The sequence below is a fragment of the Manis pentadactyla genome, chromosome 3, assembly GCF_030020395.1.
Source record: "Manis pentadactyla isolate mManPen7 chromosome 3, mManPen7.hap1, whole genome shotgun sequence".
Classification (NCBI taxonomy): Eukaryota; Metazoa; Chordata; class Mammalia; order Pholidota; family Manidae; genus Manis; species Manis pentadactyla.
The window spans coordinates 155012102-155029182 of record NC_080021.1 but is presented as its reverse complement, the minus strand read 5'-3'; the positions used below and the strand labels follow the sequence as shown (position 1 = coordinate 155029182).

Below are 17081 nucleotides of genomic sequence, written 5' to 3'. Positions count from 1 at the left end.
CTCCATATATGTGGGAATCACACTGGGATATTAATGGAGAAATATGGGAGGCTCATGGAAAATTCTAATCATTTGAGATCATGGTGAATGGTACATTCTTCCAAAAAAAGTTGAAAGCTTGATGGTGGTACTGCAAGAGAGAGTGGGCAGAATGGACCCTGGGAGTGATCCAGAATGGCACCTCTTACCACTGCAGTGGCTGTGTCTTCAGATGGTACAGCCTCTGTCTCAGGTAAAGGCCTTGGTTATAGCTTACATTTTTACTGCTAGGATAGGAATCCCTATTATTACATTCTAACAGACAGGGCTTTTCAGAGAATAAAAAAAGAAAAGTTCAATTGCTTTTCCTTAGATTTATAGTGGGACCATCACAGGAAGATCAGGTTATGATGTGGGTGAATGTCTGGCCTGTCCTACTTCCATTGCCAGGGGAGCTGCTGAGTTGAGAGGCCAGGGAACTGAGCTCTGGCTGATAAACTGAGGCACATGGACCCAGTGAGGGCTGGAAAGAGGCACCTTCATATTGGCCCTTGATGCCCGTCACAATTGAAATGGTGGGTTTGAGGAGATTGCATCCTCACAGCATAATCTTGCCACGTTATAGGATGTATGTGGAGCATAGATATGCACCTTCCAAGTGTCTTAGGTTAGCAACCAATGAACTTGGGCCCTGCCAGCTGAGAGCACCAGTAATCAGGCCCTGGATCACCATTACCCAGGAAGTCATGCAAATTAGGCCAGGTTTTGTTTTAAGGAATGTGTGAGAGGATGGTTTTATCATTCAGTAATGTTCTCTAAAAAGATACTATTTTTAGAATAGTATTTGGGCATTGGTAAGCACAGACAAAAGGGTTAGTTGGCCAAATGGCACCTCTGGAAATGGGGCAGTTGGGGATGAGAGCAGACTCACAGGGCACTCAGGCAGACCGACACACGCTCCATGCCTCTCCCACCACCTGCCAATTCTGGGATCCTAATCCAGTTACACACCTTTCCCAGTTCTATTTATTTATCTCTACAATGAGGAAAGGACATTTGTTCTTCCCATTTCCCAAGCTTGTTGGAGCTCACATGAGAAAGTGTGTGTGAATATACTTTAAAAACCATGTGGAGGAGAAGCATAATCTGCAATAGCCAAAAGGTGGAAGCAACCCAGTGTTCATCAGGGGATGAGGGATAAACACAATGGGGTATATGCACACCATGGAATAGTATTCAGCCTTAAAAAGGATGGAAATTCGGCCACATGCTACACCATGGGTGAACCTTGAAGACATTATGTTAAGTGAAATAAGCCAGTCGCAGAAAGACAAGTATTGTATAATTCCACTTACATGAGATACTTGAAATAGTTAAATCTGGAGTGACAAAAAGTAGAAGGGTGGTTGCTAGGGGCTGGAGGTGGGAGGAATGGAAATTGCTTGATGGGTACAAAGTTCCAGTTTGGGAAGATGAAGAGAGTTCTGGAGATGGATGGTGGCGATGGTCACACAATAATGCGAATGTACTTAATACCACTGAACTGTACAGTTAAAAATGGTTACATTTTATGTTGTGTATGTTTTATGACAAAAAACATTAATGTAGGGTTCCTATAGCTATTCTTTTGAGTGTTAGGTAATAGGAAATTAATTGGGGGCTTTACCATGCCTGGGCTCATCAGCTATTGCCTGGCATGGTCGACCTGTACTTAAGTGTACACTCCAATGTCTAACTACTGCCGTGATCGACTTAGGTAGGTACTGAGTGTTAAGTTCTCTGTGGTTCAGAAAAAGAAAAGGAGAATTAACACTTGTCACATACTTAGCATTGTGTTAAGTGCTCCAAGCGTGTCAATTCCTTTACATTCCACAATAGTGTAATGCTGTCACTATTCCTGTTTTTGAGGCTCAGAGAGATTAAGTTATTTGCCAAAGGCCACAAGGAATTGGCACACTCAGGTTTGGAGCCTGGCCCTTTCTGATCACAGAAAAAAAAGGAGGTTTCTTTTTCTACCAGTGTTTCTCCAAGTGTAGTACCTAGACATTAGCATTTTGAAGCAAATGAGTTTGTAAAAATGCAGGTTCCTTTGTCCCACCTGAAAGCTCCTGAAAGAGAATCTTTTGGGGGAAATGGTGGGAGGTCTCCCCAAATCTGCATTTAAAACAAGCTCCTTGGTTAAGTTTCTTGTACACTATACATTTTCATCACCAAGAAGACTCCTCTGAGGTCAGGGTTCTTTGCATAAGATGGTATCACATTTTATATTAAAAGATTTCCCCCTTTAAAAATACAAAATAGAAAAATACTTTGCTCTCATCTTATTCTTTCTTCTTACTGCTATAATCATTTGCAGATTCAGCACCAGCTTAATTCTTTCAGTAGCATGACGCTTTACATATTTCTCAAAAGCAAAATGGACAGTTAAAGATCTCAAAAATTTTTTTAAACTTCCCTAGCTGATAAAATCTATAGTACTATCAACAGAATTCAACATATGAGTGCCAATGGGGAAACATGTGTCTTTAACATAGTCATTAAATTTTTACTATTCCTATTTCAACAGTCTAGGTTTACCTATAAGAGCTTTCTTTCTTTCTTTCATCCAGTTTATTCAAAGCAGTTTTAGCTAGGCCAATATCATCTGTCCATCTCTCCTCTTGCAGCTAGATGTTGGTGTTAAAGACACCTGAGCTGACCAAGTGCACTGGGTCAACACCTCAATTCTACTTAATTTCTGCTTTGGTAGTTGGGAAAAAAAAACAGTAGAAATTACACTAAAAAATTTTCATCAAGAGAAATCCAAGTGACTCAGTTTGGTTTTTTAATAATAGAAGTCTATCTTAGTGGCCATGCTTTTCCATCTGTGAGAACAGCGGCTGTTTATATACTGGAAAGGTCTAGGCTTGGTGATAAGCATCATAAGAGAGAAGTCCTTCAAAGCAACCCACATAGTTCCAGCACCTACCAGTGGCCTGCTGTCATCCTGTGGGGAAGGGGAGGGACTCAGACAATAGGGTGGACTTCCTGAACAATGCAGGGGAGAATGGAATGGCCACTCCACTTCCATTCAGTCCTCCCACCGAAGGGCTAGGAGGCTCCACTTCTGGTCAGCGTGCAAGGACAAGAGCTTGACTTTCTGCACCCCTAACCTAATGTACAGCTGGTTCACAGGCTGCTCACCTCTGTACACAAAGGGCCCTAACTCCTCCCCCCTTGTTCTCCCACAGGACCCATTAGTAGGATCGGCTAGCAAGAGGCGGCCACACCAAGGGGGGGCCACACAACTGCTGAGCGGCAGTGCTGGTGCAGCTTCTGAGGGCAGAAGGCAGGGAGGCTATGCATTAGAATCACATATGATGGCAGGTAGGAACTCTGAGACCATCTGGTCTAAGAGCTTCATTTAGCAGTAGGAACCCAAAATCCCAGTGAAGTTCCTAGCGTTGAAACACAGCCTTGAATCCACAGTCCAAAAGCCCTAATTGCAAACCAGCTGTGATTAAGGAGCCCATGAGCTGACTTCAAGAGATGGATGACCCTCCTAATAGGGCATGAAAAAATGTTATGCACTTTTGCCTAGATAGGATATTTACAACTTAATATTTTCAAAAGACTATGTGATTTGAAGTGGGAGAAGTAATTCTCTAAAGTAGCAGTCTGCCGAGGGGCAAGAGGAGCATGCAAACGCTCTGAGAGTATGTGGGACAACCTGTTAGCATGCAGCAGGAAAATACTGTCACTTATTTTGATATACTGCCACTTTATTTAGTTTATCCCTTAAAATTTCTCATTATGTATATTTTCTAATGTATACAATATTTTAATATGTCCATACAAAGTTAATTGTGTATATAGAGGACATGTGACTTTTTTTATTATAAAAGTAAGCAATCAAAAACATTTGGAGACAGTTGCTTTAAAGTAGACGTGGCTAATAATTGGCTCACAAGATGAGTCCAGACTGCAAACGTGATTTGTTTGCATTGTGTAGTATTTAAAAAGGAGATGAGAAAATATTTAAGTCAGAAAATTGTGCAGGAAAATCTGGATTTCCAGCTTCTCTTGAAAAAAAAAGAAGGAAAGAAAACAGACAATTGACAAAAATGGGCCTATTCACTTGGATGGCAAGAACGGGCCCTAACTAGTAGAGGACACCACTGTAAGTTTGCTATGGGCCCCACTACTTTCTATTGTCCTGTGTCACTGAGACTGGGTTTTAGTTGTAGTGATCCCTGTATTTCAACAGTGGTCTGAGAAAAACAGACTCTACTTGGTAGCATCTTGACAGACTGCTACTTTAGAGAATGGCTATGTTGTAAATACTCCACCAATGGCCAATTTCAAGCCACCAATGTGACCTCACCGAGCATAGAGTTGGGAAGAGACATGTGTAATCAGCTCCCATGAGCTGGGCAGAGCTGACTTGAGTACACCATCGGCTTTCCCTGTTATTTTTCTTAGTGGAGGCCATTTCAATCGATTACCTTACAAGCCTAACCTTAGTGTTTGCCTTCCCTGGCACAGAGGAATGACTGACTGTCAAAGGCTTGGTGGGAAAGAATATGGGTCTACCTGACGCAGAACTGTTCTTTCCACTACCTCATAGATGCCCACTGTTAAAAGATCCTCCTGATTCATGCTCTGATGATAGAGACACAGTTTGCATCTAAAAGGCAAGATTAACCTCAGGGTCGTAGTTCATATGTTTGCAGATACTTACTTTAGGGTCAGCAACTTAACCATGATTCTGTTGCCCAGATGTTCCTTGGGACATTCTGGTACCGGACGTATTTCCACAGCATCCTCCTATTATTAATCACATTGTAAATAAAATCATTAGTGAATTTCCCTGAGGAGTTCCAGTTGGCATTAACTCAGAGAAGGGAATGCTACTGTCCTTTGCTCAACTCGTGTTTGCTTTATTTCTAATAGCAGAATAAAACATTGACTTTTACAAGAGTTTGTTATCCAACCCCCAAGTTTCAAAGTCAGCATTTACAGCAAACATTTTCTCCTTTCAGAAAGCCAAGCATTTAAGGCAAAGAGACTGAGGGAGGAAGGAAATGTGAACATGGACATGGCTTAGTAACATCCCCCAGATGGTATTGCAAAAGCTTACACCTATTGTTGGTATTGCTGGCTTTTTTTTCCAGCCTGCTCTACTACACATTCAGAATATTTGTCCTGCCAAGGGTTTTTCTAATAAATATGTGAGTCTCAGACTTGAGGCCTGAGTCAGAACAGTTCATACAAGGCTATAAACCATCAGTACTATTATACAGAGTATGGTTCTCAGCTTACTGTTTTCTTAAACAGATGACAGGGACTTAGGGTTGAATTTATTGGTTCTACATAGACATGTCCAGCTAGAACTTACAACGATCTAAGTATAGGAAAGATTAGTAATGACAAAGTCAGAGACATATTTGTCTGTTGTACCACATTGGAACTCAGGACTTAAAGAGAAATATCATGTCCCCATTGTAACTTTTAACATTCAGATCTAAACTATCAAAGTATCTTAATTATATTCACATATGCCAAGACAAACAGTGAAAATCCCTGAAACTTTAAATCCTGCTTTTGCAGTAGGCTATGCAAACACTGATGGTCCAGTTTACGAGGGTCCAAAGAATAATCATACATACAAAGCATTCCTCTCCACTCAATAACCAGGCTCCATTAGGACCTGTGCTAGATTATAACTTTCAGTCTTAACCGAGTTTCTGAATTGTTTCAAAGACCATAAAACAAATTTCCTTCACAATAATCTAAGATTCATTCTTGTAGTCAATGCAAGCCTGGATATCCTCCCATTTATTCTCATGATGGGGACTTTAATGAACTGATGTCTTGCTAGGCATATTCTCTTCACCCTTTAATTGTTTTCTCTCTCCTGGCGTCCACTTTACTATCATATTACATATTGGCCCTTCCATCATGGAATTGAGGGGACAAAGAATTCAAGTGAAGGTCAAGTCAGTCATATTTAATATTTTCTGACAAATCTGATAAAAAGTTTTAAATGGAAACTGAAAAGTTATGAGATGTGATTGTTCATATAATCTTTGGACTTTAATTATGTGTGTTAATATACCATGTAGTCATATGTAGATAAATAAAAATACAGAGTTAAAATTTAGAGTTAATGGGTTAGGATCCCCATTCTATAGCTAATTTGCTGTTGAATCTTGAATGAGTAATTTAATCTCTGATTCTTACTTTGCAGTCTGAAGAATGGAGATGATAATGTTGCCCACATTACTCATATTTACTTTTAATCTGCCTCATTCAGAAAAGGATTTGAGGCCACTGTGAATAAAATAAACAGATGAGAAAACCAAGGTGGCTGGAAAATAAGGATGAGGAAAAAAGAAAGCTGATGTAAATTCAGGACATCGGTAAGTGAGCTGCCAGATTTAGTGGACGTGAACAGAAATTTGACTAAGTAAAGAATGTAAGAGAGCTAATTAGAAGACATGCGCAATCTCTAATCGTGCACATTTTCTCAGTGGAAGCACAATTCTTTGTCCGAAGATTTAGGGGACAGTTTCCCTTTGGAGCCTCACTGAGATGGTACTGAGTGATGAGTAGGCCAATGTCTCATTAATATCTGCACAGTGGACACGATGTCATAACTCATAACTGCAATTTCCCTTACTATCCTTTTTGCTGACCAGTGGTAAGCTCATGGAAGGGTGAGTCAGCAAACAAAATTCTTAGGGGTGAGGGCTTTCACAGGGTGTGAGAATCAGGTTCCCTGATGGTCTAGCTTGATCCAAAGATTAAATTGCTAATATTTAGAGGTATGGACGGATGGTCTATCTTTTTTGCAAAATCTCCCCCAAGTCTGATATCTTGCAACTGAACTTTTATAAAATTCGGACAGCAGAGATACTGCTATAACCTGTCCTGGTCAGATACAGAAATACAGATATTCTGACATGCAGCAAGGAAGACTGAGAGCCCCAGGGAGCAAACACAGGCAAAGCCGAAGTTATCAATGTGTCCTGGTCAGCTCCTATGTATAAAGTGGACAATCAAGATTCCAGTGTCCTGTGCATCAAAAGGATGGCTGTGACTATTTTGGACTGGAATTTTTTCAAAGCAGGTCTCACAGGTTATACATAGGGACCACTAAAAAAAAACTTAACAGAGCACTAAAGAACGTTAAGATTTAACTAATACATGCCTTGATGGATTGACTGCAAAAAATACCTCCAAATAGCTGAATGGTTTGACTCGCTGAGTGGATGACTGCATGTAGACCCTTGAAATGATTTTAGAGTTAAATGAGATAATATCAGCGACAGTGTTTTGTAGCATGCTATGAAAATCCTAGTTATTATTGGCATCTCATTTGTATGATAGATCAATAGTTGGTTCTGCTGTAAGACAGGTCTGCCTTAGTGAAAAGAACAGCCCCAGAAATCATACAATTAAGCATCCTGATGCTGCCATACAGTAATAATGAACAATAAGAGTTTCCTGGAGACTCTGTCCACTGCAATTCTCCGGCATGGAGATGGCTGTACCCACCTCATCTACTGATGGGTAAAGGGCAAAGAGCTCGGCCTGCCGATTGGTCCTTCGGGCCTCCTCATTTTGCTTCTCGAAGTCCTCGACACTCACGTGCTGCAGGAGGTTTTCCAGCCGCTGATCAGGCTGCAGCCTGCGGAGGTCAAAGCCACAGGCCGTGAGGGGGCCTTTCCCGGACACATCACACAGCACATTTAAGTGGCGAGGACCTGCCTGTGGGAAAAGACACATCTCTGTGAGAGACACTGTGGGTCTAAAGTGATAGCTGAACAATCTGGGATATCTTAAGACTGCTCTAATGTGGGGTTCCAGAATAAGGCCTCAAGGAGTTTCTGAGCAAACTGGGGTTTGACAGTAATCATATCTTAGCATCCTTGCCTGAAGAGCCTAAAATTACGTATCTCCTTCCCACCTGGAAGCAGGTAATTACTCATCAGATGTAGATAAATCCGTCCTTGGGGAAAGGTATAAAAACAGCAAGCACTGTGTTCCTATTAGATTTTGGTGTGTTCTTCCTGGAGATCGGGAGCCAAGTCTCCCATCACCCACACTCATGTCTCATGCTCAAGTAGAACAGACTTGGCGGAGATGTGACAGAAAGGAGTCTGTCCTGGGGATCAGAGGGACCTCATCCTATTCTCAACTCCAGAGCTTGGTTTCTGAACCTGGAAAATAAGATGGTCTGTGGGGAGCCTCCCAAATTCAATTTCATAAATACTCCAAAACTGAATATGTTTCTGAAGACAGAGATGCAGAGTTAGGAACTTTCCTATAAGACTTTAGTGACAGTTATGCACATAAGCACCAGAACCAAAAAAAAAGCATTTGCTATTTCTGGAACATTGTTTGTAATAACAAAATAATAAAAAAATTCTAAACACCCTCCAAAAGAAGAAGCATTAAGAGATTTTGGAACTTTCATACAATGGAATGTTGTTATACAGCCATTGAAAAAGAACAACAAATAAACATATATTATTCACTGGAAGAGCAAGATGATCACATCACATTGTATTGTTAATAGGAAAAAAGAAGGGATACAACATTATGTATAATATGACCTAATTTCGATGAAATATGTGTTCCATGTAGTTATATCACATATATATTTAACTTATGTTAAATTCAGGCATTTAGCCTCACCACTCGCCTCAATAAGAAGATGCATATAAATGAGAATGAAATGAAAGATATTGCTCATTGTCTCAGGGTCTGAGCATCTCTCCATGAGAAGTATTAGTCTAATACTTAAAAACATACAGCTTTTGTATAACTTGGCTCTGAGCCCCAGCCAGTGACATAACCGAATGCTCTGTTAGTACGCTGGAGGAATGAGGGTGTTGATGGGTGTGCTGGTTGTTCACCTCCAAACTGTATTCTCTGAATACAACTGTACACTCTGCTCTGTAATGTTGGGCCTGGGACTCAGCAAATCACAGTTCAGCTTTGCCACGGCTCCCATTCGGTTCTGCCAATAGAAGGAGCTACAGGGAGACTGGAGGGCTGGAAGAGGGCGGAGGGACTGGCTCCTCCCCCTCGGCTTGCAGTTCCTCTCACCTTGGCTGAGGCAGTTGGTTCTGGCTTCAGCTTCTTTTGGTACATTCAGAACCATCTTACCTCCTCAGAGTTACCAGCACCAGCCAGGCAAATCCTCCTCCTAGAAGCTCCGAGTCCAGACTCCCAGACTCTGTAAGGTCTTTCCTCTGAGATCCTGAGCTAACACCACCAGGTAGGCCCTGCCCCTTCCTCAGTTTTTTGAGTGCCAGCTCTGAGGCCACTTTTCTGAGTTCTGATAACTCCAAGCTCTTCCCACCAGACCCCTGATTTTCAAATGGGGTCTCAGAACCTACAGTATCACTATCTCCTGGGAAATTATAACTAGAAATGCAAACCCTCAAGCCCCACCCAGACCTAGTAAATCTGAAACATCAGGAGTAGAGCCCAGCAATCTGTGTCTGAATAAGCCTTCCTAGGGATTCTGAAAAACCTAAAGTTTAAGAACCACAGCCCTGGGCCCCAGCCCTGAGTGGTGTACTGTTTACTGCAGTTACAATTTCAGGATGACTTCAATTTTCCCTTTTGTTTATTGTGGGCCTTCAACATGTTTTAACTAATTCCCTGTGTTAAATTTTTTCTTTTGAAATACCTAATGTGGCTTCTGCCTGACTGATAAACAGAAGTTGGTTATCATGTAAAGTGAAAACTGCATTTAGTCAAAATTACCAATAAAAAATCCCTTAAATTTCCCATAGAGCACAGATATTCCATGCCTCAGAAAGTTCACTAAATCCAGCACTGGAATTGATGGCTGATTCCTCTGTAGAGCTCAGGTTAAATTGTCAGCTTGGCTGTAGAGACCATGTTGTTTGAAAAATAGGTATTATTCTAAAACTGTCTTGTCATATTCTGCCTGGTAAGATATTTGTGTTATGAGGGCACCAGAAAGCTAAAAACCATACTGGTTTAGAAGTCCTGTACAATCTCGGACAATTTCTTCCTCTGTTTTATTTTTGTCTCATCTATAAAATGGGCAGGTTGGACTAAATCACTTGTTTTTAAAAATCTTTTTTAATTGTGAGATAATGTACATAACATTTACCATCCTAATCCTTTTTTAGTGTATAGGTCATTAGTGTGAAGTGCTTTCACATTGTTCTGCGACTCATCTCCAGAAGTCTTTCCATCTTGTAAAACTGAAACTCTATTCCCATTAAACTCCCCTTTTCCCCCAATCCCTGCTGCCCTGGCAACCATCCTTCCACTTTCAGTCTCTGTGAATTTGGATACTCTAGAGACCGTATAGAAGTGGAGTTATATAGTATTTGTCTTTTTGTAACTGGCTGATTTCATTTAGATAAGGTCCTCAAGGTTCATCCATGCTGTAGCATAAGTCAGAATCTCCTTCCTTTTTGAGCCTGGGTAGTATTTCATTGTAAGCATATGCCATATTTTGTTTATCCTTTCATCTGTCCATGGATAGGTGGTTGTTCCCACCTTTCGGCTCTTGTGGATAATGCTGCTATGAAAGCTGGGGTACAGGGCACTGACTTTTAAACTGTTACTACTCTGTAGAAACAATAGCAATGACAGCAATAACAGTAAACAGCATTTATTGGGCACTAAGTGTGAGCTGGCACTGTCCTAAGTGCTTCACACGTTAACTCATTTAATACTCAGAACACCTCATGAGTCACTTCTGCTGTTGTTGTTAGTGTTATGGGCTGAGTGCTTATGTCCCTGAAAATCTCCTATGGTGAAAGTCTAACGCCCAGGGGGATGGTGTTGGAAGGTGGGGCCCCTGGGAGGTAAGTAGGTCATGAGGGTGGGGCCTTCAGGAATGGGAGAAAGGCCCTGCTGAGAAGAAACAGAAGAGAGTGTGTTTCTCCTCTCTGTCTCCACCAGCAGGAAGGTGTCTGTTCCTCTGTAAAGCAGGAATGGGGCTCACACTAGGAACTGAATCAGCTGGCACCTTGGTCTTGGACTTCCCAGGCCCTGAACTGTGAGAAATAAATTTCTGTTTTAGCCCCCCAGTCTATGGTATTCTGTTATGCAGCCCAAACTGACTGAGACAGTTTAGCTTCTCCTGAATAAACAGTAAATACAAGTTATAGAAACTGGGTAAAATTGAGGAAGTAAAATACTTTTTTTAAAAACACCCACATTTTAAATGGCTCTCTCTATCTGTAGACCTATTTTTCCTATAAAACTCAAATTCCTGATTCCTGATTTTTGTTTATTTGTATTTCTCATGTTTTCCAAATTTTCTTCAAAGATTTCAAAGGCTACATAATTTTAATAGATACACTGAAAGCATATATACTCAACTATTCCTCTGTAGAATCCTGCCTAAGAGTCCTCAAACTTTCCAAGATAACCGTGGTGTCCTTATCTAGAGCAGTCACTCACATATATTCAACACATCATACCAGATCCAAAATATTTACTTTGTACCGTTAGCCCAGCTGCTTTCATTTTATAAAAAAGGGTTTAAATATTCCCAAACTGAAATAAGTGTCAAAGTCAGGGAGTTAAGATTTAAAATTGGAAGAAATCTAGTGCAGCCTATCATTTCCCATTGAGGTGCTTCAGGTGATAATTTGACTTCTTCAAGACCGCACAATGGTTGACCAAGACAGCAGGAGACCAGGTCTCCTAATGCACTATTTCATTTGTGCCCATGGATCTTTACACCCAACACTACTTCTTAAATCGTACCTAATTTTTCCTTTCCTATCCTGAAATGTAATTCACAGATGATACAATTTTCTTATATGCATGTATTTTCCAAACTAACTTAGAAAAATTTAATGTAAGGAGGAAATAAAGGGAAAATGATAATGAAATGATAATGGCTTTATTATATCCTGTTTTCCAGGGGAGAAAACTGGAACCCAGACAGTTGGATTATCTTGCATAGGGTTGTAGAGTTAACGCAGGGCAGAACCACAGAGAGAACCCAGGCCCTTGGCCTCGGAGTGGCGCTTTTGGTCACTCTGCAGTCTGCCTGTGTGTACCACTGGTCTCCACAGGAATTGTTATAAGGGTGGATGCAATGGGGCCATGCATCGTCCCTGCAGTTGAAGCCCCCCCATTTTTATCTCTTTTAATTGAGCTTCTAGGTTTTTATTTGAACACCAATTTCTGTAGCTACAAACAAATTTGAAAAAAAAACAATTCCTGACTCAAATGGCAGAGCTCTTCCTACTTAACATTCAGAGTCTAGCTTTTTTCTAGTTAAAAAATTTGCAGCATGCCACAGGCAGAACCACCCAGTAACCAGGTAACCATGTTTGTTGACAGGAAATACCTGAGTGCTGGGTTCACTGCTCTCCAAGGTCTCTGATTCAAACGTCTGTTTCTGAAGTGTCTTGTGAAAATCTTTTCGGGATCCCGTCTTTTGAAAACTGCAAATCTCCGAGCTTCCTTGGTTTCTTTTATTGTTGTCATTACATAATATGTGGGGAAAGGAGAGAGGGATGCAAAACCATTAGATTAAAAATAAAGCAAGGGCTTTAAGGACATGACGCTGAAGGAGCTTGCAAAGAGAGGACCAACTGTAATTCCTCACGTCTAATTATGCACCAGGTCTAATACAAGGCTCTGTTGTCAGGGGATATAAACTTGCCTCCTTGGCTGGCTCATTATTAAAGGCAAGAATGGCTTGGGAAAATACCACTTTAGAAGTACAGTCATTTCAGCTGCAGGGCATTTGGCTCCAAACTGAAACTAAACTATGACCTTAGGGTAAGAGGCTGGAATCAATCTAGCAATGTGTAGAAATAGCAAATAAAGATTGTTTGTAGATAAAAATAGGGGAAAACATTTAACCTCCACATCATTCTTAATAATGAATAAAAAAAGGCAATGCATAGTTAAGAAAAAAATAGAAATAAATGATTTCTGTACCAAAAATCTTGCTGACATTCTCAACCTCCACTCCATGCACTCCATTAGAATTGTGTTTAAAAATATGTAGCTTTCAGAAAAGTTTAAAATATTATGTCTAGCACTGTCACTGGAGAAAGACATTAGGTGATCATGAAAAAGGGAACAGATATAAGTTGTCAAATAATAACTATAGAAACCAATGCACATATCCCCCATTTTTATGACTCAAAGGCTGCAAAGTCATGTCACCCTAACACGCGCCCACTTTGATTTCCTACACTATTAGAAAACCACTGAGCAAGTTAGGATTCATTAGGCAGATCAAATGGCAGACAGAGAAAGCAGGAAATGTAAGAGAGCTAATAGCAATGATCCAAATAGAATTTATAACTCTTTGGGAGGGGTGAAGTATTAGGTTATGCATCATAGCACAGAGCAAGTCTGCAATAAATTTTAGTTGATTAAATTAACAAAAAAAGATGAGATGTCCCAGTGTCATCTCCAAGAAGAACAAGACTCTCTCGTTGGATTTCACTGTGCTGTGAAGATAAGCAATTTGTCCTGAGTCAAAGAAGACAAGAAACAATAGCCTAGGAGAAAGGCCTTGGTGGCTAATTTAAGTCAAGATTTAAGGGAATGGGATCTTCAATGTCTCTTGGCCACTTGCATTGCCCTGACCCAAACCTGTATTGACAGGGCTGGGTGAACAGCAGGCCAAATGGGGGAAATGAAAAAATAAGTAAAAGAATATGAATATGCTATCCTCTGAATGAGGAAATTAGACTAAAGATTTAGAAAAGATTTCAAGAGAAATATACAGAATAATTTCTGGTTTGGGATTCCTAAACAACACCAGAATTAACAAAATTTAAAATGTAATCATATTGTTCATATTCATCAATTTAAAAAAGTATTTTGTAAGGTCATTTCAAACAAGCCCCGAGAAGTAGAAGCTATTTTAAATATTTAAGAAAATGGTATTGGTTCTGGTTGCCCTAAGTGTACACACAATAGTGTTTTAAAAAGCAGTGTTCTTTGAGAGAGTCTCACATGATTTTTCATAAACCTGTTAAGCTTCTTGAAAGTTATTCTTATCAATGTAAGTTTAGACAGTAACGTGTGTGCTGGATGGGTAGGCTTTCCTGGACATAAAATGACTTTTTTGGACTCTCTCAGAGGGTTCAAAGAAAAAACTGCATGTGCCATAACGTCCTGGGGAAAAAACACCCAATTCAAAGTTGTGGCAAATGTAGGCCAATACTAAGTTACATCTTAAGTTTACACTACTCCTGTAATTACAACACACAGAATCAGCAATCATATTTCCGGAAAATCAAACTATAAGGGGACACAGTTTCAAAGGAAATTAAATAACACAATTTGCTCTAAAATTGTAAGCAAACACTGAATTCAAATTCACATTTCACATTTGGTATTGCCCTTTGCCTTTCTTCATTAGGACTTGTACATTCCAAAGGGTACTGATGTCAAAGTTCAATGTCACATGTCTCCTCACAAGGAAACCTGCTTGGGCCACTGAAATAAAAATTAGGAAGTAGTTTGGCTTAAGGCCTTATGTGCCTTGGCCACCAGAACTATATCTGCTTTAACTTTATTTCTTGACTTATAAAAAGCACCAACTTCCAAGAGGGTTTACTTACAAGTGAATAACATACACATACACACACTTACAGGTATGCACCTGCCTCCATTATCCTCAAGTTACTTTTCTCACAACCTTGGTTCTTCCGAGGTGAGATATGGACATAAGGTGAATTCAACGATATTTCCTGTGGCTTTAAGATTTTATGATAAAAAGTTCATACACTAATAAACCCAACTATATATGGTCAATTAATATACAATGAAGGAGCCATGGATATACAATGGGGAAATGACAGCCTCTTCAACAGCTGGTGTTGGCAAAACTGGACAGCTACATGCAAGAGAATGAAACTGGATTATTGTTTAACCCCATACACAATAGTAAACTTGAAATGGATTAAAGACTTGAATATAAGTCATGAAACCATAAAACTCTTAGAAGACTACATAGGCAAACATCTCCTGAATATAAGCATGAGCAACTTCTTCCTGAACGCATTTCTTCGAGCAAGGAAAACAAAAGCAAAAATGAACTCATGGGACTACATCAAACTAAAAAGTTTCTGTACAGCAAGGGACACCATAAACAGAACAAAAAGGCATCCTATAGTATGGGAGAATATATTTATAAATGACATATCCAACAAGAGGTTAACATCCAAAATATATAAAGAACTTAAACACCTCAACACCCAAAAAGCAAATAACCTGATTAACAAATGAGCAGAGGATATGAAGAGACAGTTCTCCAAAGAAGAAATTCAGATGGCCAACAGACACATGAAAAGATGCTCCACATCACTAGTCATCAGGGAAATGCAAATTAAAACCACAGTGAGATATCACCTCACACCAGTAAGGATGGCCAGCATTGAAAAGACTAAGAACAACAAATGCTGGCGAGGATGAGGAGAAAGGGGAACCCTCCTACACTGCTGGTGGGAATGTAAGCTAGTTCAACCATTGTGGAAACAATATGGAGGTTCCTCAAAAAACTAAAAATAGAAATACCATTTGACCCGGGAATTCCACTCCTTGGAATTTACCCAAAGAATACAACTTCTCAGATTCAAAAAGACATATGCACCCCTATGTTTATCACAGCACTATTTACAAGAGCCAAGATATGGAAGCAACCTAAGTGTCCATCGGTAGACGAATGGATAAAGAAGATGTGATACTTATACACAATGGAATACTATTCGGCCATAAGAAAGAAACAAATCCTACCATTTGCAACAACATGGATGGAGCTGGAGGACATTATGCTCAGTGAAATAAGCCAGGTGGAGAAAGACAAATGCCAAATGATTTCTCTCATTTGTGGAGTATAACAATGAAGCAAAACTGAAGGAACAAAATAGCAGCAGACTCAGAGACTCCAAGAATGAACTAGTGGTTACCAAAGGGGAGGGGTGTGGGAGGGTGGGTGGGGAGGGAGGGAGAAGGGGATTGAGGGGTATTATGTTAAGTACACATGGTGTGGGGGATCACGGCGAGAACAGTGTAACACAGAGAAGGCACAACATAGTGGATCTGTGGAATCTTGCTGCACTGATGGACAGTGACTGCATTGGGTTTTGGTGGGGACTTGATAATATGGGTAAATGTAACCACATTGGTTTTTCATGTGAAACCTTCATAAGAGTGTATATCAATCATACCTTAATAAAAAAAAGTTCATACACTATATCTGAACATATTCAAATAAGGTTTTTTCCTCCAAAATGCCTAAATCTTGGAGAAGTAAAATCGATTTGACTATTGTTTATTTTTTTAATTTTATGCAAATGAATGCTTTCTTTCTATTGTGTCTTCCATTTCATTAAATATTTTCTGGAGTTATTTATGTGGACCCCAAAGACACTGACAAATGGGCATTTTAAAAAATGAGTTACAGAATTAAAAGTTAAAAGTTCATGTCACAGTAAGTAGACCCTCATCCTATATATGCACCAGCTCCCAGGATTTGGGGGATGGAAAGCATTAAGACTAACATATCCCATGGCTCTGTGTTTGGAATCAAAGCAAACTTTCCTTCCCTCCCTCATTCTAGATTTAGCATCTACTTCCTCATTTTCAAATCTCAGAAAGCTGCAAAGCTTCCTCGAGGCAGCAAGGGTAAAGAGGGTTGGGGAAAAGAGGACAAGGATTAGCAAGCATCTAAAGATGACTCATTTCTGATGTACCAGCCACAGAAAGCAGAAATCACCACTGGGTAGGTAGTGAGATTGCTGGCTGAGTGCCACCGGCTACCAGAGTCCCAGCCTCATTACCTAACCCAGGCAACCAAGCCAAGTAAAGCCATGTTCCTATTGTGCCTATTTGCAGACAAGAGATGGGGAAGTAGACCAAGTGGTCGGCAAACTATTCCACTGAAATGAACACAACCTATTGCTTCTCAAGAGAACTGCATTCCTTTTCACAACTAGGGACAACTCAAAGACCAAACTTTTTGAGAGGTTTCTCTTTAGGGGTAATGTTGGTGGAGGAAACAGAATTTGGCTCTAGAGTCCAGGACGTGGGTTCAGTTGCTGGCTCCTTATGCACTGCCTCTGAGACCTTAGACA

At 40.2% G+C, this 17081-nt stretch overlaps 1 protein-coding gene across 4 annotated transcripts in view; it reads right to left on the bottom strand.

Moving 5' to 3' along the window:
* Nucleotides 1–17081, bottom strand: part of DOCK8 (dedicator of cytokinesis 8) — a 228316-nt gene that overhangs the window by 128616 nt on the left and 82619 nt on the right. For all 4 annotated transcript variants that reach the window (XM_057498603.1, XM_036928398.2, XM_036928392.2 and 1 more), the window contains 3 exons: nucleotides 12326–12449; nucleotides 7519–7731; nucleotides 4700–4785 (listed from right to left, as the gene is read on the bottom strand). In XM_057498603.1, the coding sequence (XP_057354586.1) occupies nucleotides 4700–4785; nucleotides 7519–7731; nucleotides 12326–12449 (423 nt within the window). The remainder of the gene's footprint in view (nucleotides 1–4699; nucleotides 4786–7518; nucleotides 7732–12325; nucleotides 12450–17081) is intronic.